General features: G+C 37.6%; 1 protein-coding gene across 1 annotated transcript; it reads left to right on the top strand.

Annotated features, from left to right (window-relative positions):
• Positions 1 to 987: 987 nt before the first annotated feature.
• Positions 988 to 10,227, top strand: LOC137708369 (homeobox-DDT domain protein RLT3-like). The gene is made up of 17 exons (XM_068447425.1): positions 988 to 1,344; positions 1,714 to 2,076; positions 2,509 to 2,567; positions 2,677 to 3,048; positions 3,166 to 3,228; positions 3,308 to 3,518; positions 3,639 to 3,739; positions 4,763 to 4,849; positions 4,928 to 5,059; positions 5,538 to 5,678; positions 6,201 to 6,323; positions 6,443 to 6,901; positions 7,467 to 7,880; positions 7,985 to 8,596; positions 9,189 to 9,293; positions 9,377 to 9,596; positions 9,675 to 10,227. The coding sequence occupies exons 1-17, from the start codon at positions 1,239 to 1,241 to the stop codon at positions 9,695 to 9,697; spliced, it is 3,591 nt and encodes a 1,196-aa protein (XP_068303526.1). The 5' UTR covers positions 988 to 1,238; the 3' UTR covers positions 9,698 to 10,227.
• The last annotated feature ends 14,408 nt before the right edge of the window (positions 10,228 to 24,635 follow it).

The raw sequence follows: 24,635 nt of genomic DNA, 5'->3' as shown, positions 1-24,635 counted from the left end.
CGGACTCAGGGTATACCGAGTCCACTAATGGCCCAAACAACATGCTATATATATAGCAAGTCCACCCCACAACGACAGTAATTGCCCCATCAACTGGGCAAAGATAATTATTGTCTTAGTGAATAGTAATTGCCCGAGTGCATTTTAATTTCGTAAATGAATTGCTCGAGCAATTGGCATTAAAAAATTATATTTAAAAAAAATTAATAACATAAATAGGACTTTTAACTAATCTCGTCATGCCGTGTGTCATTATTTGAAATTACAACCCCATCCAGGTCACGCCACGGTTCATATTCTCTTAAATTATTATTATTATTTCTTTTACACTTTTCTATATTTTGATATTTCTAAAAAAAATTTACTAAAACAAAATTCATATGGACCGCTGGATGACAATTTTGTTTTTGCAATCCAAGAGTCCAGGTTCTGCCACGTGGTCACAAAGTCTTTTTCAAATATTTTTGTATTTTTATTTTTTTGAATTTTTAAAATTTGGATTAACACAGACCTCAAGGCTCATGTCCTGGATTAGGCAATCCCTGCCCGACTGCTCAGTCAGTTGGTCTTGGGCCCATTGGATTGCCCGAGGGCGTGGGCTGAAGAGGATTTTGTGTGTTTTGGGGAATTCAATCACCCAATTGCTCAAGCAATTGGATGGGTTGGAAATGCTCTAATGGGCTGGAAGTTCATATAAATGGGTTGGCTGGGCTACAAAAACTACATGAAACAAAATGCAAACCCCTTCGTTTGTCCAAGGTGCCCAACCCATTTCAATGATCCAAAACTCCAAATGCAAACCGCTTCCTTTGTCCAAACCTTGACAATCCATAATCTTGTACCCAAAAAGTGAAACCAAACCAACAAAAAAAAAAAAAAAAAAAAAACAAAAAAAGATGATGACATAAATATTTAAGTTAATTAAGTAATTCTTTCCCAAGAAATATGATGAAGATAACTATTTTGGTAAAACCCAAAACCCTACATGGTGGTTAGTTTGCCCATTTCATTATCTGCTGCTTCTCCCCTCTTCTTTTTTGGCACAAAATTACAGACAAAGCATGCAGATTACAGAGCTCACTCTTCCAACTCCATTTTTCTGCAACTCCGGCACCGCCGCTCACGCTCCGACATCGCCGGCGGCAGTCCCACTCTGCTAGCTTGTACAACTCCCACCCATTTTTCTACTTTTGGTTTCTGCATTTCAGCTGCTTCTAGAAAATGGTGGCGAAATTTCTATGATTTTCTGCGATTTTGAGAAGTTGGAGAGGAAGGGAAAGATGATGGAGAAGATCAAGAAGAAAACGCAATTGCAGGTTGAAGCCCTCGAGAGCTTCTACTCTGGTATCCTAATCTCTCTCTCTCCCCTCTCTCGCTCAATTTTGTTATTATATCTCTGTTTCTGTATTGGGTTCGAAATTGAGCTACCCAATTGACTCTTTGATTGAAATTAGCATTTTAGATTTTCATTTCTTGATTTGGAGTTTCAAATTTGGAATAATCAACTGCAATTTCTCTTCTGTGTGTCGATTTTTTGAAACCGGTCAGGAAGTAGTTGCACAGTGCAACTATTGAAGCAATTTAGGATTGTTTATGCATCTGGTGCCATAGATTCTGCAGAATGATAGCAAACCGTTGGTGTTAACCACAAGAGAATTAAACCCTATATTTGTATTTTTTTTGTTTGTTTATTTATATTTTAATTTTATACAGAGGAGAAGTATCCATCACGAACGACAATGGAATGCCATGCTGCTGCGTTCGGATTGACTTACAAGCAGGTTCGGGGTTGGTTTGTGGAGAAGAGGAGGAGAGAGAAGCGAGGAAATAGAACCAGTGAGTTGGGAACTGGTGCTACAAGGATAGATAAACACGGCCCCTCAAGAACAAAAGCTCCTCCATCGTCGAGATACATGAAAACAAGTTTGCTTACTAAGAAGGAAAGAACGAAATGGAATCATATTCAGGAATTGTTAACTCCAGACTACATTCTAAAGAAGGTGTTCCGTAAGGATGGTCCTCCACTTGGTGTGGAATTTGACTCTGTTCCCTCTGGGGCACTTTGCCATTCTCCAGGTATGAACCGAGAAACTTTCTGGTCTGAGAAATTATAGGAAAAATGAATCATTTTTGTTTCACATTTTCATCTATCTGATATATATTCTACTTTTCAGTTTGTTTATAAAATATGCCATGCATCAGTCACAAAATTTTTATTAGGTTTTTCGATTATTGATGAGAACATTCTCTTGATTTATTTTTAGGGGAGAGGCCTAATTCTTTTGACATATGGTTGTTTTGTAATTTTTAAGGTCATTCAGAATTAGATTGTTTTGGTAGTTTGATTGTGTTATTCTTCACTGAGTTAATTCTTATTCCTGTTGCGGTAGCCAATTGAATTTTTCTCCACTCTGTTCCTTGTGATGTTATTTTCCTAATATTAGAGATTTTCTCGTAATGTGATACATACTTTAAGAAGGTTTCACTCACATTGTAATTTCCATTTAGATTCCCCAAATTTTCTTTCCCCTTGCAAAGAGAACGACAGAGCAACTAAAAGGAGAAAGGTAATGGATAGTTTTTTTTTGCTGCCTTTAATTTTTATAATTTTCTTGTTTCTATTTAAGTCACCATAACCAGTCCCACATATATTCTTACCCTTTTCACTTTTATTAGGTTATCAAGCATGCTGTAATTAATCATCACGATTGCAACACGAGTGCTCCGGTTAAAAAACATGGTGTTGGGAAAGGTTTTATGATGAATCATCAGGATTGCAACAAGAGTGCTCCAGTACAAAAACATGGTGTTGGGAAAGGTTTGATAACGAATCATCAGGATTGCAACAAGCATGCTCCAGTACAAAAACATGGTGTTGGGAAAGGTTTGATGACGGTTTGGCAGGCAACCAATCCTAATGCTAGAGATTTTCCTATTGAAATGGGTTTGGCCAATGGTGAAGTTGCCAGTGTGTCACTAATTCGAACATCTGTATTGCAAAAACCAGTAACTCAGAACAGAAGATTGCAACCAAAAAAATGTGGTCCTGTAAGTCATACTGTCTTGCTTGGAGATATTTGAGCAACGATTTTGGGATGTCATCTTAAAGATCGATCTTAGTGGTTACTTTTAGAAAGTTGTCTTGACAGTTTGTTGCCTTTTCAGAAACAGGGATGGGTACGAAATAAGTTACAAGAAAAGAGGAAGTGTTTAGCCAAAAGAAGAGAGGCAAGTAAAATGTTGTTATTGCGAATCTGTGTTTCTAGATAGCAGCTTTGATACCGTTCAGTTTTCTTTTGGATACCAGATGGAAGCTAACAATGAGAACCAGAAGTTTCCAGGCAAAGAAAAATGTGAACTTGCTTTGGAAGGAACAGGTTCCCAAGAACATTCGGATAAGATTGCAATGCTTGTGGATGATGAGGAGCTGGAGCAAAGGGAATTACAAGCAAGACCAAATTCACTGGGGTGCTCAGATCATTTTACTAATGGAGATCATGCATGCTTACTTTGCAAAGGTTGGTTTGAAAGAAAAATGGAACAAATTTTCCAATCTAAAATGGAATTCTGTATAATATATGTTTGCACGTATACTATTTTACTATTTTGATGCTAATAAGAAGTTTCTGTAATTTCAGATTTGCTGGCCAAATTTCCTCCAAATTCTGTGAAGATGAAGCTACCATTTGATATGCAACCTTGGGATTCTTCTCCAGAGATTGTCAAGAAACTGTTCAAGGTACATAATGTCAAATTGCTTGCAACTTGATTCTGTTGAGTTGCAAATACAAGATACGTTGTAAGTGAAAGATGTCATACATTTCATCCGTTGGAATTTGTAGCTTGTTGTCACACTTTAGTTCTTTTTTGTTCAGAATGATGTTTCAGGGGTCTGTTTTTCCACAATTTCTAAACACACTTCGATCATTTTGCAAAAGGATTTTCCTCTTACTATCATTCTTGTAGAGAATTAGGTTTAGTCTATATGGATTAGATGTAATTAAGCAAGTAGCAACTTCCACCGCAAATGTGTGTTAGAAGCCTCTGTATTCACAATTTCACATTACACATATTTAACACCTCTCTTTTAGGCATATTGACTTTTAGATACTAGCTAATGAACAAAAGTTCTTGCGAACACTTCTTTGTGAAGGGCTGGGGTAGGGAAAAAGGAGAGAATTTTGTATCCTTTCAGTATTGATCTCCCCTTTATTCTTGGGAGTGAAGTTGTGATAGCTCATAACCATTCCTTAGTTTTTTGGATTCATTGGTCTTTTGGCTTTAGATAACTAATAAATATGGTCTCAAAACATTCTTTCTCTTTCATCTCATCTTTATAGTTAGCCAAGATATAAGAACATTTTTAGAGACTGTTGAATTTATTCAACCATTCAAGATACATCATTGAGCCTATGATTGAATGTATTCTTCATCTTGACCTTCTTTCAGCTTATAACACAATACTACTAAGCTACCACGGTTATGTCTTAAAACTTAAAAAGTGTACAGTTAATTAGCTTTTTTCACAACTGATCAGTATGATTAGAAAATTTGTGTTAAATTATGGAGATATGATTATTTATTATTCTTTGTGGAAACTGGCAAATGAAAAGATCTGTAGTGTTAAAGCTCTACTCTAGATTGTTGCTGTTGTTATTTATTGGGTTTATTAGTAGATGTGTCCAAGGGCCATGAATTCAGTTTACTAGATTTTGTTAAGTTATTATACTAAAATATATTCTGGATTGACTTTCTTGGGCAGGTTTTCCATTTCCTTTATACGTATGCCATTATGGTAGATATAAACTCCTTCACTATTGACGAGTTTGCTCAAGCATTTCATGACAAGGTTCTGATCTTTGATCCAACATCAGATTTATAGTGTCTTCCACTTGCTCAACTTATTTCTTTTGTCCATGCCTTTTAGGATTCCATGCTACTTGGGAAAATTCACGTGGCCCTTCTGAAGCTTCTTCTAACTAATGTTGAAGCAGAGCTTTCCTGTGGATCCATACCTCATTTGAGCAAATCATGCAATTTTCTTGCATTTATTCACTCGGTGAGTTACAAGGAACAGTATATAGTGGTCCAGATTCCAGATAGATCATTTGATTTACAGTAATGTCATATGCATTTTATTTGGGTTCATACATGCCACTGCATGCCAACATTGTGAAATTTGTCATGATAGTAGTTATATGATTGGGCAGGACCGCATGATACTGGTTTTCTTGTAATTTTTCTGGTATGAATGTTTAAGCATATATGGATTTCTAGTCCGTCCTTGATTGTAACTTACTTTTCCTTTTCAGTAGATGTTTATTCGTCATATTAAAAAGTAAAAAACTTCTGAACAAAATCATAATCAACTATTAGTTGTCCAGCCTCATGCACTTTAAGAAGATCTACTTGTTCTTTGTAGTATCTCAGAGATAGTTTTTGTCAAGCTCTTTTAGATCTCCTAAATTAATTGTTATTTCATTTTGAATCGAATGCAAGTACTCAACAACTGTCATCTTTATAAAATGATTTGGCAGGTTGAAAACCACGAATCCACTCTGGAATTCTGGAAGAGATCTCTAAACCCTTTAACATGGACAGAAATACTGCGCCAAGTACTAGTTGCAGCTGGTTTTGGTTCAAAGCAAGGTGCAATGCGAAGGGACACCCTTAGCAAGGTTTTCGAAACTATTTAACTACCATGGTTGATTCAACTAATATGTATTTATAATCAACACGTGTATTCCACAAGTTAAGTGGTACAGATGCTCGACATATGTGTTAATTACCAAAAACCTTGAGGGTTCAGAGCCATAGTGGCAGTGGTCATTTATTACATGTCATTACCCCAGATAATCTCCTTTTACCTTGACCTAGAGCCCTAGTTAGATAGGGTCAGTTGCCATACTGGAGGGAAGACCAATGTTAAAGGAAATGATTTCGTATTTTGCGCTTTTTAATAATATCCATTGAGCGTATTTTTTATTTGCCTCCACTTGTCTACAGCATTGTTTGCTATAATGCTTACGAATTCCATGGAGGTGTTATTCTCTTCCATGGGGTAGTTTATGTTATACTGTTAAAAAGTTTATTTATTTATTTTTTATTTTATTTTTATTTTTATTTTTATTTTTTTGATTGCATAAATCTACCTATACACATGAAACTTGGATTTTGAAATTTAATCTTCTGTTATCTAGGAAATGAGCCTTATGGTGAAGTATGGTTTACGTCCTGGTACTTTGAAGGGCGAATTGTTTAGAGTTCTGCTAGAGCAAGGAATTCATGGGTTGAAAGTTTCTGAGTTGGCAAAGTCATTACAGGTATGTTTCTTAAACATGTTATTATCTTAACCTTTCTTATGTGTTAATCGTTAAGTTGATAACAAACAAGCACATCATTGCACTTGAATTAGTGACGGACTTTTTTTTTTCTTTTGAAGATTTCTGAATTGAACCTTTCCAGCGAAATAGAGGAACTAGAGTCTTTAATTTGTTCAACTCTTTCAAGTGATATTACATTATTTGAGAAAATTTCCTCATCCACATATCGTGTCCGTATTAATTCTTCGGGAAAGGAAGTTGAGGAATCCCAATCAGATACCGAAGACTCTGGAGCAGTTGATGACGAGTTTTGTGACAGTGGTACATGTAGCAGTGATGATGATTCTGGCTGGAATTCAAGAAATTCCAGAATTAGGAAACTGACTTATACGAACAATGGTAGAAATAAAGATAGCATGCTGACAGTACACACTGAAATCGATGAGAGTCATCCAGGTGAAGTATGGTTGTTAGGACTGATGGAAGGCGAATATTCAGATTTAAGCATTGAAGAAAAGCTGAATGCAATTGTAGCTCTAATTGATCTTCTTAGTGCAGGATCCAGTTTCAGGATGGAGGTAATTTATAGAATCTTGGCATTGCCGCTGAAATCTTTTCTTTATTTTTATTTCTTTCCCCCTGCAATGAAGTTACCCTATTAAATGAAACTTGTGCTGCCCTTTGTAAGATAATATTATATAATGGTGCAAACAACCTTAGATTTACAATTGTTTGACAGTAAATATTATTTGAATATTGAATGAGATTCAAGTAGCCATCGTTGTTATAGTGGTTACAACATTAATGTTGATTCCTATTAGTGCTTGCCTTCAAATTGGATCCATCTTTTGGGTTGAAAATCTGTGACCCTAATGAAATGTTGACGGCCCATTAGTGCTAGCTTCTTAGGTTTATTCTAAAAATACAAGTAAAGAAATTTCTAGCTTCTTGTTGTTGTTGCTATTGTTTTGTATCATGTGTTTCCCCACTGTGTTCTTACTTCTAGACGGGCTTCAATTGTATCTGTAGTTTTCAACTCATGTGTCATGCAGGGTAGTTAAGTAATTTTCCACAGATTAATCATGACCTCTCATTTTTCTTGTAATTGAGTGTTATAACCATAGTGTGCTTATTCTTTTGTAGGATCCTACAAATGCTGTTGCTGAATGCATTCCTAGCAGCCTTCATTCTGGTTCAGGAGGAAAAATTAAGAGGTTATCTGCTAACCAACATAGTGATCCAAGGTCAACCTGGGTCCATGCAGGACAGATGAGTCATGCAACAGAAGATAATACATTAAATTTTCACCCAATAGATTCTTCAGCAACAATCTCAAAGTTTTCTGAAGAGAGATCCTCCACAGAAGGAAAAAATGGAAAAGAAAAAGAAGTGCAGTTTGACTTACACCCAATGCAATCTGTGTTTTTGGGTTCTGATCGTAGATACAATAGATACTGGCTTTTCTTGGGCCCTTGTAATGCATATGACCCAGGCCATGGAAGGGTTTACTTTGAATCTTCAGAAGATGGTCACTGGCAGGTTATTGATACTGAAGAGGTATTCATCTGAACTTCTGTTATACAGTCAACGTGATTATAGTACATGATGCCTAACCTTGTATAAGTTCTAATGTTTACTTGCTTTTGCTTAACCGAATGCAGGCTTTGTGTGCCTTATTGTCAGTTTTGGATGACAGGGGTAAACGAGAGGCTGTTCTTATCGGATCTGTGGAGAAACGAATATCGTTTCTCTGCCAGGCAATGTCAAGTAGAATGGTAACTAGTGGTAGAATTGACAACTTGGCGCAGTCTGATCAACCTGTGCCGGATAACGTTAGAGAAGACACTTATTCACCTGTATCTGAGGTAGACAACTTATCTGGAACTGCAAATGATTCTCCATCTTCATCTGGAGCTGTGGTTCTTGAAGTTAGGAAAAAGGGAGAAGAACTGAAACAGAAATGGAAACGGATCCAAGCATTTGATTCATGGTTATGGAATTTCTTTTACCTAGAACTTAATGCTGTTAAACTTGGTAAACGATCCTATTTTGATACACTTCATAGATGTGAAAGTTGTCATGATTTGTATTGGAGAGATGAAAAGCACTGCAGAATTTGCCATACAACATTTGAGCTTCATTTTGATATGGAAGAACGGTATGCCATACATGTAGCCACATGTAAGGAGAAAGAAGCAAGTGATACTTTTCCTGAGCATAAGGTCCTCTCATCACAGATTCAATCACTAAAAGCTGCAGTGCATGCAATTGAGGTAACCTGTCATTTGGATTTTAACTTTGCATTTTCTGTTATATGGTTGTTGTAGTTGAGAAATGAAAACGTCTCGAGTTAAAAAGATTAAAGTTAACTCCTAGACTGGAGAAAAATAAGACTTCATTTGACGGTCAAGCTAGGAATATGGCTTGGATAATTAGAATGTGACTTGTCAGATATTTGTGCAATCGAATCCAATAGCTTTTCTTTTAAAAGAAAACACAATCTGATTTCTTATTCGCTAAAGTGCAATAAGATTGTATGTGAAGGGATGGCAGGGAACAAGGCCAAAAGAGTAATTTATAGCTTTTGTTACTGAGAATGGACTGAGGAAGATGTATAGTGCTCTAAATGGAGCAGAATGATCAAATAGTATCTTCTTGCCCCCTCTACTTAGTTTGGGCCTCTGGTAGCTAAACCACAAATAATAATGGGGTTATTCTTTGGTGTGTTTTGGCCTTGAAATTTTGATTGTTGGATGCTTAAAACATGTTTTCTAAATTATATATTGAAGACATTTATAGACGCTTCAAATCTCTTAAATTTTTTTCTGTGCTTTGCTGATCTTCATCTCCCTCTGCTTCGTGCAGTCAGGCATGCCTGAAGATGCTTTGCTGGGTGCTTGGAAAAAATCTGCTCATAAGTTATGGGTGAAACGGCTCAGACGTACCTCATCTTTGTCTGAGCTCTTGCAGGTTTCCTACCTTTCACTTTTCAACATTATCTTTGTTTATTATTTAGTCTGAACCAGCAGCTTCTATATTGTTTATTCCTGCAGGTTCTTGCGGACTTTGTGGGTGCCATCAATGAGGACCGCCTGTATGAATGCAATATTGTGCAAGGTTCTTGTAATTTTGCTGAAGAACTCATTGCGTCCTTTGCATGTATGCCGCACACATCATCTGCAGTTGCCCTTTGGTTGGTAAAATTAGATGCCTTAATTTCTCCGTTCTTGGAAAGAGCCCATTCTGAAAAAAGGAAAGAAATTAGTATCAGAGGTAACAGATGAATATAGTGACTTACAATTGTGTATATATTGAAAATCCCGTTGTCTGAAATACTTCTTTGTACTTCAGGGAAGCATGCTCCAAAGCAATAGCCCCGCCTTTTTCAGGAGATTATGCAAATGCAAATTCAACCCCGCATTTTTTGACAGATTGAGGAGCATTTATGTATCCACTGTACTTGCTCTAGGACAACCACTGCCAGATTGGTAACATTGTTGCAGGCTACCAATCATGGTACTTCCTATGAAGCCTGGCTTTTAAGTTCTCTTTTGTTGCCATGCACGGCTATATCGAGTCATTAGATGTTCAGCATTACGGAAACTTGCACATTGAATCCATCCAAGTTTATATCACGGAACCTTCCTCCGGAATATTGCCGCTGTCTTTGTGGAAGATTCAGATTTTGTCCATGCGTGCTTGTTCCTAGTTTATGAAAAGAGGAATAAAATGTTACCAATGTACATTGCTGTAAAGGAAACAAAATATTTTTAGTTTTTTACATTTTAGTGGAAGTTTAGAAGAGTTGAAAGTGATCTTTATGATATTCTTTTGTATGCAATTGTAGGCGAATAGTATGCCAAGCAATCCAGTTTGCTGCCAAAAGCTTGTTGGTTTGGTGGAATTTGTATTTCTTTATTATTTAATCATCTATTTATATTGTATTAGTCCAATGTGCAGGAAAAAGAGGGGCATCATTTATGTTTGCATTTTCAGTTGAAAAATTGTGCTTGGATTTGCTTCATTTTTGTTGCTCGATTGGCAGGTTGTGTTCTAACTTGTAAAGAGATCGGATAGACCTAATTCATATTTGGTTCATTTGTTAGTCAGAAGATTATTGGATTCGGATTGTATTAGGTAGGCCTGGAAAAGGGGCCGTGTTTGTCGTGTTCTTGTCGTTTTCGTGTAACATCTGCTATCTTAATGGGTTGTATCGTGTCACACTTGTTATCTTAACGGGTTCTTAACAGGTCGGGTCATCTTGTTATAACACATTAAGAATTTTTTTTTTTTAATTTCTAAATTTGCACATAGTACATTGCCACATAAATATTACTTTCAAAACCAAATCGAAACGAAAAACCCTAATTTTCACAAACCCCAAAAACGAAAAATCCCAAATTAAAGAAACGGAACCAATCTTAATTCGAAGCAAAACCCTATATTTTAAAAGTAATTCGAAAGAATCAACAATTACCCCGAGATTTGCTCGATCCAGAGAAAGAGAATCGGGGACAAAAGTAGCAAATCGACTGGTAGTAGGTTACTAGGACGTATGTGGTGACAGTGGCGTGGTGGAGGGAGACTGGAGATGGTGGTCGTGGACTCGTGGTTGGCCTGAGTTGAGGTTTGAGACTGAGATTTGAGAGTTCAGTTAGAGTGAGAAAGGACGGTCGCTTCAGTTTGAGCCTTCGAATGAGAGTCTGATTTAGGGTTGAGAAAAACATTGGACGGATGAGATTAAACCTCAGCTACTCAAATACTCATCAATTTTCTAAATATAATATAATACACACACACACACACACACACACACACACACTTAATTATTAAATTAATATTTTTCTTATTGTGTAACAAGCTACCCACATGTATACTTGATCGACCTGTTATCTTAACATGTGCTTATTAGGTTACTTGATAACGACCTAATTCGTTATTGTGTCAATCCGGAAACTTGTTAATTTTGTGTCGTGTCGGATTAACGGATTGTGTCAAAAATGGCCAGGCCTAGTATTCGGATCATTGAATTTAAATTGGCCATCCATATGAAGAAAGTGATTTAAGGTATGGGATCTTTCTCACTCTTGTGTCATCTACCTAGTGTTTAAAATATCGGTCTCCGTAAAAATATCGATATACAAATTTGTGATAATATCGATGGATATATCGAATATCGATACCGATATCGGTTTTTTTTTATGGAAATAATGAAAATTTAAAATGAAACTTTAAGAAATGTCAAACACTGCTTTGGACGAAATATAAAAGTTCCTTGATATTTAAGCGATGTGCAAGAAGGATCGATGAAATCTGTCAATTTTAGCCTAAATTAAGAGTTTCCCCAATATGTGGTAAAGTCTAGACTTCAACCCCTTTTCATAACTTTTTCTGATTTTTCGTATATATTCATGAAAATATCGACAATATCGAAGAAATTTCAAACACTGCAACTACCATATACCCTTTGTCGAAGCTCTCTTCCATTGCAATTTCAAATTATTAACAATATTTGAGTTCACCTCATGGGTGCACCATTTTGTTTATCTAATTGTGATTAACGTATTTTTACTGTTCAAAAATCAAGGTTTTAAAAGACGTTAGGAGCTAGTCAGACGGCAGGGCTGGAGCCTAGCTGGACTAAACGGATTTAAATAAATTTATTATATATATATATATATATATATATATTCAATAATTGTGAATTTGAGGTTATAAATGAAAGTTCAAATGATTACAAGTGTAAATAGGAAATATTTTTCAAACATCTTATGAAATTCATAGTGAATTTAAAAGAAAAGTGAAAGCATCAAATATATATGCATAAAATAATTGGCTAAATGAGATACTGGGGCACATAAAACGGAAGTGGGGCACCACCACACCAGTATTTAATACATGTTAGGCTGTTAGTTGTTATGTCTATTTTATTTATTTATTTATATAATTTTTTTTTGTCAAATGATAGAATTGTTAGGTTAGGAGCCGATGGGGTTTGAACTTATGCCGTGGTGCAAAGGCAACATTCATCTCCACTATTATCTTTTATCATCATTATAATATTCAAACAACAACCAAGCCTTATAAATGACTAAATTATCGATTGATTTTTTTAGAGACATTATTTAGATAATTAATAAGATGAACACTTTTGATTATGAAATTTATGCAATAAAAATTTGTTAGTCACACAATTAGAGACTTTGTTTAGACGATATTCCTCACTGACAGTTCTACAACATGTCCTTATACTGCTGTTCAGGCTAGATTTGTCCCTTGCATAACTTCCTTTGTCTTGCCTGTTGGGCAAAGTTTGGTGCTTGGTCTTCTGCAATATAAGTTTGTTATTAGTTTGAATGGTGCCTTTGTGGGCCTTTGTTAGGTCTTGAGGCTCACAATCAAAGCTAATATAAGTCTGAGCATGCCATTGTTCTTTTTTATTCAAAATATTGTTTTATTGGTTGTTGAGTTCATTGTTTACTTGCGCCACAAGTCATTTCGACTCCTTGGTTTATCAGGATTGTTCATAGATGAGTTAAGTCTATATTAAGTTCTTTTCTTGCCTTTGGATCAAAGACTTTTTATTTATAGTACCATATGTACGTTTATGAAGGAAATTAAGATCATTCAAGTTATTTCCTTAGTTATTAGTTTAGGCCGACAACAAGGAAACAAGAGTTATTAGTTTGACAGGATTAATCATGGATAAAACTAATACAAAAGTAGTTAAAAATGACATAGGATCTAATGAAAGATGCAAAAACAACAGTTCAACCTCATGGAAGTACAAATAAATGAGATTTGGGCAAGACTACAACCTTTGCAGACAAGATTCGTTTTCTTGCATACAATTGTCCTTGTATTTTACAGAGATTGAAGTCTTGGAAAATGAAAATATAAACAAGGTTTACTAAACGGATTCGATACTACGACAAAGGGAATGGTAACAGGGCTTCTTAAAACTGACAAAAGATAGTTTCTATGGTGGACTTGCGACTAGAAAAAGGTAAAGGGTGAACATACTAAAGCTTTCTAGTTTCTTGCTGTTGAGTGCAGACTTGAGTGTTGCTTGATTGATTGGTTGAGAGAGCGTTTTCTGCTAGCATCCTTTGCTGTTTTAATAGACTTTTAGCCCGAGTGTCCAAGCCTTCCCTTTTGGTGGCTTCTAAGCACGATCAGTCATCATCTGCTTTTTTAATTACCTACCCATTCCATGGAAAAATTCTTTTTGTTCAGGGTAAGTTGCCCTTTGTCACTTCTCACCTATCATATAGGCTTGCTGCCTATTAGTTGCCAGAAATGGTTTTTGAATTCATCCTGGGCTGCCACCTTTCCCTACCCAATTCTTTTCTGATTTTTGCATGTTTGGGCCTCCAATCGCTTTGAGCCCAATGTAAAATAACCAAACAGTGCCCCCTTTAATCATTATTAAGTTTGCTAATGAAGATATTGATAATGATTAAAATTAATTGCTTGCCAAAACTGGGTATTAGAGCCATTTAACTAGTTGATTTGAATAAACCTTTGCATTAACCCACGATTTCCAACGTTAACTACCTATCTGTTATATAACTTCCACTTTACTTTCTTTGGCCATTACCTTCAACAAGCTTAATCCCTAGTGCCAACCAATTCTCTCGAATTTTCAATCTTTCTCTAACTTAAGTCTTGCTCCTATCTTTACCCTTTGAAATCAGCAATGGCTCCTCAATTGCTTCTTGCATGTGAGTTTGGTCCAGGTATTGTCAACCTTCAACATCATCTCAACGGCTTTCATCACCCTTGGGCTGTCCTTAATCTCTCCATTTTATTTCTTGATGATGGGGTCCACTATTTGGGACATGCTTGCACCTCCAGAGTTCCCGTTGCTGTGGAAAGCAATATGCCTGCTATGAAGTGGTTCACTCCTAACCCCTAAGAAGCTGAGGAAGGCATATTAGCTGCCAAATGGTCAAACTTCAAGAAAGGCTTCCCTTCCATGACCGACACAGCTTGGTCGAAGTGGGTGGACGAAATAGAGCCTATCTGGAAGAAGAAGTGGATGTCAAATGGTAGGTGCGTAGATGACTCAGGTGTTTGGGCGAAGACCATCGGACATGTGTGTATATGTCACACATGATTGATCATCACCCTCTTACCCAACTACTGAAGGTTCAGAAGCTTTAAAGTCCATCACCAGCTTGGATTACAACTCCATGACTTTCAAAAGCTACATGACTTCCTTTGCAGGCTTCATCCTAGTTGCGAAGAAAATGTATAACCCGCATTCTCCCACTGCTGATCAAGCTCATGAGCATATGTACTTCCTTCTTTAATGGTTGAACCAACATGTGTTCCCCAACAAATCCAAGGGAATGAAGCTGGAGTGGATCCCTTTGGTAGAAGCCTTGCATTTATTTGATGATGTGGCCACTGGGCCTTTCATCTTTGCCCATCTCTACCATCTACTTTATGAGATGACAAGGGGTCCAGCTTTGGCTTCAATGGTAATTCTTAGAATTTCGAGCTCCAAACTTAAAGTTTCCTAAGGGAGTAGCTTATGCTCGAATTTTGGCAGAGGCCCCTACTACCAGCCATTCAACTTTTACTTGCCTCTAATTCTTCAAGATCTACAAGACCAGGACCAATCTTGAGTGTGATGCCTCAGTGCTCATGAGGTACCCTTGGTTCTCGGACAATCTCTTTCAAGACTATTTTAGGGAGGATGCCAGTAACTTCTGCAAGGAGAAATTTATTAGCTGCATCTAGCAAAGAGACCTGTCTTGGGGAGTGAGAAGCAACCGAGCGAATTATGAATGTGGCTAGAAGGTCTACCACCCTAATTTTTGTGGTAGGCAACTGGGATTTAGGCAGGTTATCCAGTTCCCTTCTTTAATTCAGTTCATTATAGGACTTCTTATCACCTCTGTTCCCCTTCAGAGGTCATTATTTGGGCAAGTAAGCACAACTTGGAAGTGATGACCAAGATTGCTCACAAGCCTACTTTTCTCAACTCCGAGTACATTTCTCTGTTTACCACTTGGTGGAAAGCTAAATGGTTCAAAAAATATGGCAGAGACATCGAAGAAGTCTATGATAGGATATTTGGGCAAGTTTTCTTCAAGTTTATTCCCAAGTGGAATAAAAGGTTGCTGATGCCTTAGTTTTACAGGTAGTTACTGCTGAAGCAACTAGACAAGGGGTGGGCCCGAGCCAAGCTCTTGGAGAAACTGAAAACGTCTTTAAGATGTTTAGTGAATTTGAGGCAAAAGCTGGGCCTGAGGTAGAGACTAGAATTTCTCGTCAGGTAAGTTCAAGGGTTATGGAATCTTCTGATTCTGAGGTCGAGAAAAGGTCCAAGGCTAGACATGATGTCCCTACCCCCAGAACCACCCCAACCAGAAAAAAGAACTAGGTCTCAAACCTCCCAAACCTCTCAATCTCTTCTTACTCACCCAGCCAAAGCGGGCAAGAAAAAAATAGAAGTCTGTTAGTAAGTGTTTCAACTTTTTTCCCTAATTTGCTTTTATCATCATAAATATTGAACTTACTGTTCCATTCTATGTGGTTAGGACCTACTGCTAGTAAGAAGCTTGATTATCTTCCTAAGAATGAAGGCAAGTGTGGAGGGGCATCAAAGTGACAAGAAGGTTATTTCCAAGATCTTGGAGGAGTTGAAGGTAGTCACTGTTTGAACACTCAATGTTTATTTCCTTTTTGAAGTTGATCCTTCAAACCTAACTCCATTTGGTGTTTTCAAAGTAGGCCTCCAAGGCAGAAAAGACTTCTCAGGATAAACTATCTTCACCTCCAGCCTGACCTATATACATTTCCTCTACTAGGGTTGAGCCTTTAGAGGTAAAGTTTTTCTTTTCAAAGTTTATCAACTTTAAATTTCTAAGTTCTAAGCCCTAATTTTATCCTTATTATTTTTCAGGCAAAGATAAGCACTCCAGTACCTGCAGCTGAGCAAGCATTTGCTCATTCCCTCTCTCAGATTCCTCCAGCCATAACAGTGACTCCTACTTCTTAATTCAATCCTACAACTGGATAGATACTTCATTTTGTAGAGGATGAAAGCACTTATGCAATTTTTTTCTTCCCTTAAGTAACTTTAAGCCTTAATGTCTTTTAATCTTTGAGCTTATGTTTTGAACTCTACCTTTGATAGTCTTCTCCTCTCCCAAAAGCTGCCAAGCTCTTAACACTAGCTGCTGAGAATCCCATAGTCTTTAATATACCAGTTGTCTCAGAGGTGACCAACCCTAAGGCTTCTTTGATTCCTTCTTTAACAAGCAAGCCTACTTTTTCCAAGGCAGCTGCAATAACAATTCATCCTCCCAAGGCCTAAGATCCTCCTAAGGTATAATGATACTCATTAACTTGTCTTTTTTGAATATGAGTTAAGATTAGCCTTCCAACTGTCTTCCTTGCATCTAATAGGCCTCTGGCAAGGGTTCGAGCATACCTTTTCAGCTTGTTGTGGGCGAAGTGGTCATTCCTCGACCTCATCAGACTACTGGAGTTTCAGGGACTCTAATCCCTCGACCTAAAAGGCCGGTTGCTGCTGAATCCTCATTTTCTATTATTATTGATGTTATTACTACTGCTATTGCTTATGGTGGAACTGGTGTTATGCCCCCACCTCTGGCTTCTCTCCCAGCCACAACTTCAATACCTAAGCTAGTTACAGAGTTTGGGCTAATTAGGACTAAGCTGAGATCCCCTAGGCGCCCTTTTGAGCCTCAACATATTCAAGAGCAGCGTAGGATCTCCAAAGAATGGATGTAGAGGGTTTTTTCTGCTTCCTTTAGCCTTAAATCATTTCGAGATACTGAGAAGGCTCTTATTGAGTTGTACCAATTCCAGCAAATGACCAAGGTGCAGTATGAGTCCCTCATCTCCTTATTTGAGAACTTAAGGGCTTTGAGGGATCAACACCTTAGGGCTAAGAGGTAAGCCAACATGATGAGGTGCTACAAGGAGAAACATACTTGGACTTCAACCAATCTGCAACAGCTTGTGGAAGAGGAATCAACTGTGGAGGATATGATCATGGTAGTAGCTGCAGAGATCTGGAAGTTGGAAGAACAACTTTCTGCTCTGAAGGCTGAGCAAATGACCTTCTCCAGCAAGCTATAAAAGAAGATTGAGGAGGTGAAGAAAGTAAACCAAGAGGTGGAGGAATCTGAAGCCTAGTTAGCCAACATCAACATAGCTTTAGAAGAGCCAAGTCACATTTTTACCATAATGCGGACTTATTACTCTAGGATAGCTACCTTGGCTAAGGATGTAAACTTGTAATTTAGGGTTTTTGTACTCTCTCAATTATTGAATAAGAAGATTTCTTATTGTTTTGGTACTTTATTTGGTTATTTATAATTTTTACCAAAAACAATTGCTTTAGATATACAAAGAATTCCACACCACATTTTCAAACTTCATCAATATAACAGTCTCTAACATCCCAAAGAGTTGGGTGATACTTCTTCAGAAATTTAGCATTGATTGGATGTTTCTATTAATCTCATTCTAGATCTTCCAAATAATATGCCCCTTTATCTAACACTTTGATAATTGTAAAAGTGCCTTCCCATGTAAGACTCCACTTCCCAAATCCTCTAACTTGGTCTCCTAAAGGTAGAACTGCTTTCCACACTAACTCTCATTCTTCAAAAGACTTCAACTTTACTCTATTATTATAGGCTCGCGCATCAGCTTTTTTTTTCCTTCTTGGATCTTGTTTAGAGCCTCAGCTCGGGCAACATCTAGATCTTCAATCCCCTGACACATGGCTTGTACAAACTTATCACTATGTAGACCGAATTGGTTCTGCATCCTTAAAGAACTCACATTAATTTCCATAGGAAGCATTACATCTTGCCCAAATGTCAACGCATAAGTAGTTCCAGTTCATGCCCTCTTTGAAGTTCTATAAGCCTAAATAGTGTCTCCCAACTTCTTATGCCCTTTCTCTGGGCTATCTGTAGTCATTCTCTTGATGATGTTAACCAACCCTTTGTTGCTGGCTTATATTTGACCATTAGACTGGGGATAATAAGGACTAGACTAGATCATCTTTATCTTGAATTTTTTTGCAAATTCCTCTACATCTTTTGAAATAAATGAAGGTCCTCTGTCTGTGACAATGATTTCGAGCACCCCATACCTGTGCAGGATTTTGGTCTCAATAAATGTTTTGACAGCAGCTGAATTAATATTCTTCACAGCTGAAGCCTCCACTCATTTGGTAAAGTAGTCAGTTGCCACAATTATAAAGGTGCGCCTTTTGTTGGAAGCAGGATATATTTGCCTGATGAAGTCTATAGCCCACCTTCTGAAAGGTCAAGGCTTTACAACTATATTTAAAGGCCCTGATGGAATATGTTGCAAAGGACCATGTCTCTAGCATTCTTCACATTCTCTTGCATAAGCCTTACATCTTTCTCCATGTTGGGCCAGAAGTAGCCATATCCTCTCAGCAACCATCTCATTTTTGTTCCTGCTTGGTGTGCTCTATAGATTCCCTAATGTACCTCAACCATTACTCTCATCAATTTTTCCAGACCCAAACATTTCAACAAAAGCCCATATGGAGGTTTCTTTAATAGAATTTCTCCCTACAGAACGAATTTAGTTGCATGTCGTCTAGTTTTCTAAGAAGTAGGGAGAGAATGATCTTTTAAGTATTGGATGATAGGTGTTCTCCAATCCTCTAAGTCAGGCTCTTCTATCATCATATCCAAATTGAATCCCCTCTCAAAGATAGAGGGAAGATTCCTTTTTTGTATTTTTGTTTTTTCTTCAGGTACTCTTTCCTGAACTTGTACTTTAGAGGCTAACTGTGCCATCTCATTAATAGCCAAATTTAATTCTCTGGTGATATGATTAATTGTGACTTTATCTCCCTAATATGCCAGCAATTGAGTGACAGCGATGTAGTATCCTGCCATTATGATATGCTTACATTTGTACTCCCCATTCAGTTGATCAATCACTAACTCTGAATCTCCAAAGACCTCTAGTTCTCCTGCCTTTATTTCTATCATGATTTCTAAGCCAATGATTAGTGCTTTATATTCTACCTTATTTTTGGTAACATTATTATAATCCAAAAGGAAGGAATAAGAATGAGGGACACATTCAGGGTCAATAATAACTACCCCTGCACCTGCAGCCCGCTGTGTGCATAATCCATCAAAATATAGTTTCCATGGAGTGATCCATAGGTTGGATATTCTTTTTATCTCTTGTTGGTTCCAATCTTTCTTGCCCGAATTGCCTTCACTCGGTAGGAATCAAATACTTGCAACTTCCATAGTACCAAGGATATTGATCAACTCATTTTCAGGTTCTTGGTGCTCTGTCAAAAAGTTTGCAATTGCTTGCCTCTTCACTGCCCTTTGAGGCACATATTGGAAACTAAATTCTGATAGGGCCAGAATCCATTTCTTGATTTTTCCAATCAGCATGGATTTGGACAGTATGTATTTGATTACATTAGTCTTAGCAATTATATGAGTATGGCATAGGAACATGTAATGCCTCAACTTACTGGCAGTAAATACAAGGTTAAACATAACTTCTCAACTAGAGTATATTTCGTTTCCACCTCAGTAAGGATTATACTGAGATAATATACTGCTTGTTCTTTCCATCCTTCATTATTCTAAGCCAATAAACTCCCTATGGACTTCTTAAATGTTAAGATGTAGAGCTTTAAAAGCTTCCTCCTCTGGGGAGGCATGAGTACTGGAGAAGAGGCTAGGTATGCTTTTACCTTATCAAAGGCTTCTTGGTACTGAGGGTCTCACTTAAACTTGTCTTGATTCTTTAGCCTTAACAAAGGAGACAGAGGTTGGATCTTGCCTGCTAGGTTATCAATGAATCTCCTCAAGAAATTAATCTTTCCCAGCAATCTTTACAGTTGCACTTAGTTGGTAAGTCAAGTGACTATATTATGGCTTTAGCTTTATTCTTGTCCACTTCCACACCTCTTTGATGGACCAAGGGCCCCAAAAAGTTGCCCGATTTGACTCCAAAGACACTTTCTAGGATTCATTTCTAGGATTCATCTTCAACTTATGGGTTCTCATCCTTAGTAAAGCTTGTCTGAGATCTTCTAAGTGTTGTCTCTTAGTTTTAGACTTCACCATAATGTCAAGCCTGATAAAGTCATGGAAGATAGCATTCATTGTCATTTGATATGTAGCACTAGCATTTTTCAATTCGATGGGCATGACAACATATTCATAAGCTCCTATGTGTCATGGGCACCTGAATGCTGTCTTATGTATGTCTTCTTTAGCCATTTTTATTCGATTATATCCAGCATTTCAATCTATAAAAGTTAATACTTTGTGTTTTGTAGCTGCATCAATGGATAAGTTGGTCATAGGCATAGGGTATTCATCTTTGGGAGTTGCTTCATTAATATTTCTATAATCACACAACATCGAATGGCGTTAGTTAACACTTTTGATATAGGTACAATGTTGGCTAGCCATTCCACATATTTTGCAGGTCTAATAAAGCCCGCCTTCACTAGTTTCTCAATTTCTTCCTTAACTTTCTCTTCTATCTCTTTTGAAATCCTTCTTGGAGCTTGCTTCACTAGCTTGTACCCTTTTTTTATAGGCATTATGTGTTCTACCAACTCAGAATCCAGCCCTGTTATCTATATGCAATGCCATACAAAACAATCCTTGAACTCATGCAAGGATTAACTATTTTTGCCTGATCTGTGGATTCCAGAAGGCCACTAATTTGTATTGACTTTAGATCCTCATCATTCCCTAAATTAATGGTTTCCAATAGGCCTTGAACTTCAAGTCTGGCTTATTGGGCTCTGTAGACAAAAACTCCATCGACTTTGGGGCCTCGGGAATATCATCAGGCTAATCTAAGTCATATATACATTCTGCCTTGTGTACAACAACTTTTATATTTTCTTCTCCAAAAATACCTCTTTCTTAGTTATCTTTGGTGCATGAAGTTCCTTCTTGCCATTTCTTTGGCTGAACATTGCTTGATTTCTCTTTTTTCTCTTCCATTCTCTAGTAGTCTCTTGATTAAGGACCTGAATACTACTACTTGGTCTTTCTTCTTCTTCTAGTTTGTCATCATTGGTAATGGTGGGCTGGAACAATGTGAAGTTTATCCCATTCCTCATTTGCAAGAAGCAATCCTTGTTCCAAGAGCTTATGGGCCGTCACCTTGGTAAGGTGGCCATTTTAATTAGCTCCTGAACATTGTAGAATCCTAACATTGGGATTATAGAAGTTAGACTCAACAATATTGGATGTGGGGAGAAACAGCCAAGATTCGGCCTCCACCATTTCCCAAAATCCTTGCTCTATATTAGTTGGATCATGATAGATAGCAACTTGTTGATGCAAGGTAGATGGTATAGACAAGTTCTAATGTATCCAATCTCTTCCCAACAAAGCCCCATATGTAGAGCTATTGTCCACTACAAAGAATACCATCATGATCTTTTTGGATCCTAAATCCACTACCAAAGGCAATATGCCATGTGTCTTAGTAATGGCCCCAGAAAAACTACACTGTGAGGTTTGTTGGAATAAGTTATTCCTCATCCCTACAAAGTCTCTTCATCTACTTTAGTGGTAACACATTGACTGCTGCCTCCTCTATCTATTAACAACGTTTTAAAAGGAACCCCCTTCAAATGAGCTATCACATAGATAGGTTTTAAATGGTTTGCCAACGCCTAACTTGGCTTTTTGAACACCACTTCATCAGTATAAACCTTCTCGAGCACTTTTTGCAAGGGGTCGAGCAAGATTACCACTCTTAATTCTTCACTGCTAGTTTCTTCAAGGTTTATGAGGGCCATCATTGGTTCTTGTGACAAATAATTTTCTTGCATCACAATTGGTTGATCTGGCTTAGCACAAAACATTAATGACAACACATAAGTCATGTTAACATGAAAGTTGCAAGGTCCAGGGGCCCGTTTCTTTTTCTCCAATCTGGCACGTGAACTGATCCATCTAAGCTTGTGCATCTTCATTTAACATCAACTATGGTGCTTCCTCATCTTCTGCACCTTATGTTAAAATCAAGTAGTTGCTCTGGAGTCCCAAAAGGTGTGCCTCCTTGTGATAGTAGGCATACCATTTTCTTAGGAGATATGGTTCCAAAATAAATAGGCATGGGGTTCTAACCTGGTGTAGGTACCATAACCATGCTTTCTTGCATTCTTCTTAACACTTTATACTTCCTAGGGTAAGGAGTTTGAGGAACATGCGCTCCTCCTCATTCATTCTTGTTGTTAACCTTTTATATCTCCTTCCTACTCCTTTAGCTTGCTGCCTCTCACTTCCTGGAATAAATTTCTCAAACTTGATGTTCTTAGAGGCTTCTGATATGGCAGTGGTTTTCAATGAATTTATATGAGCTTTATGTTCCCTCTGAGCCCTTCTTATCATAGATGCCCCCATCTCTCTCAGAGGCATTATGTCTTTGCCTACCACATACCATTTTCAGCCCAGTCGGGCTTAATTTACCTTTGTAACTGGTGGTATTGGGCTTATGGTCTTTTATGTTCTCCCTAGTCTAGTCTACCATGATCGGCACTTAGACATCTTTCCAATATGGTATCCTCCCATCTTTGCCTTCTACTTCCTCTGAAGCTTCAAAATCCCTGAACACCTCAGACAAATTCTTGGGTTCTAAATCTCCTCCCAACTTGTGAAACACATTCTTAAAGGTCTCTTTGTTTGACTCAAATGCTTGGAAATTAGCTCTACAGGCTTCTTGTTCTTCCTTCTATTTTCTTTTAAATAAGTCTTCGTCAATAATGGCCTCTGATGCTGGTACCTTTAACTCATATTCCCATTAGCATTTACTATATAAAACAACTCCATTGATCACAGCTGCTTTAGGTCTAGCAGGCAACTACCTGCTATCTTCAGTGGGCCTGACTGCAACTTTCCTCTGTCCTCATATATTCAATGTGACCTTTCTCTTCCCTCTCTCAGTCCAATTAAGGTTTATCATATTAATTAGGGCTTTGGGGAAAAAGTCTGTGTCAATCATCATGTTGGCCTAGGGCTTTTCTAGCAACAATTTCCCCTTGACTATCAAGCATTGAATCCAGTCTCTAAACTGCACACAATTGGTGATAGAATGATTGAAAGTGTAGTGGATCTTGCAATACTTCTTCCCCCTTAGTTCTTTAGGTTTGGGCATCTTCTTAGTGTTGTCGGGCAAAATCACTCGAGCCCTCACCAGCTCCTTATAGATTTCAGCAGCCTTGGTTAAGTCGAAGGAGTATGATTGATATTTTGGGGGCTTGATAGGAACAAATCCTCCATCATTCATCACAATATTCTGATCCTTGATTGGTTGAACCAAACCCTTCACTGTCAAAGGTTTGAAAAGAGTAGTCATCTCTATAGTGCACAACTCTATTCTTTCACCTACGCTATCCTCACTTTCCCTTGTCTCCAAGCCTTCAAACTCCAATTAATGTATTGGTGCTTTATTTCTATAGAAATGGGTGTTTTAGATGAGTGCTTCACTTGTTTGTCTGTCAATAACCTAATATATTTGGTAGCTACAATCACTAACTCCTGAAGCTCATTAAACTGTACATTATAGAACTTCTTTCTCAGAGGTAGCCTTAAAGCTTTCTGGGTAATGACTTTCAGTTGAGCATGGTTAATGGGGAACTGGCACCTCATCCTGGTCTTTCTAAACCTCATCATAAAATCCTCTGTAGACTCATGCTCATATTGCTTTATTTTCACTAAGTCATTAATAGTCATCTCAGGCTTTACTCTATAGAAATGCTCATGAAAGGCCATCTCCATCTGCCCCAATTGGAAATAAAATTAGGGGGGGTAACAAAGAGTACTATTCAAAAGCTAATCCTACTAGAGAGTTCCCAAACAATCTTAACTTGTAGTTGGGATTATCCTCAAAAGCCACACAGTAATTTGAGAATTTAAAAATATGGTCTTTGGAGGACACATTATAATATTCCCCACTAAAGGTTGAAAAGACGATCACTTTGAAATTAAAGAGAAAAGGGTTCTGCTCTTCCACGTATGTAGGGTACAACTTCTGGTATGCGACCCTAAACATCGAGCGAGCTTGAGATTGAGCATTTTGTATCACCATCCTCCTTAATTCAGCCAGTTCATTCTTGAGCTGTTGATTGGCCATATTGTTCTTTGGGGAAAAATAATTCCCCCATTTCAGGCCATGATCTATGCTCGAGAAAGCATCTCTTGCTGCATCGGGCTGTCTCCAACTAGCTTCCCCTCCCCCTTATTAATCAATGTTGGTGGTTGATAAAGTGGA

Source organism: Pyrus communis, chromosome 11 (genome assembly GCF_963583255.1).
Source record: "Pyrus communis chromosome 11, drPyrComm1.1, whole genome shotgun sequence".
Classification (NCBI taxonomy): domain Eukaryota; kingdom Viridiplantae; phylum Streptophyta; class Magnoliopsida; order Rosales; family Rosaceae; genus Pyrus; species Pyrus communis.
Note: the sequence above shows the minus strand (reverse complement) of the source record. Positions and strands in the feature narration are given on the sequence as shown.

Bases quoted from the DNA above. Each gene is read 5' to 3' on its own strand.
- LOC137708369 (XM_068447425.1), top strand. From the start codon at position 1,239: ATGATTTTCTGCGATTTTGAGAAGTTGGAGAGGAAGGGAAAGATGATG. The intron at 2,568-2,676 runs GTAATGGATAGT...CACTTTTATTAG, and splicing joins GAGCAACTAAAAGGAGAAAG to GTTATCAAGCATGCTGTAAT. The intron at 7,881-7,984 runs GTATTCATCTGA...AACCGAATGCAG, and splicing joins AGGTTATTGATACTGAAGAG to GCTTTGTGTGCCTTATTGTC.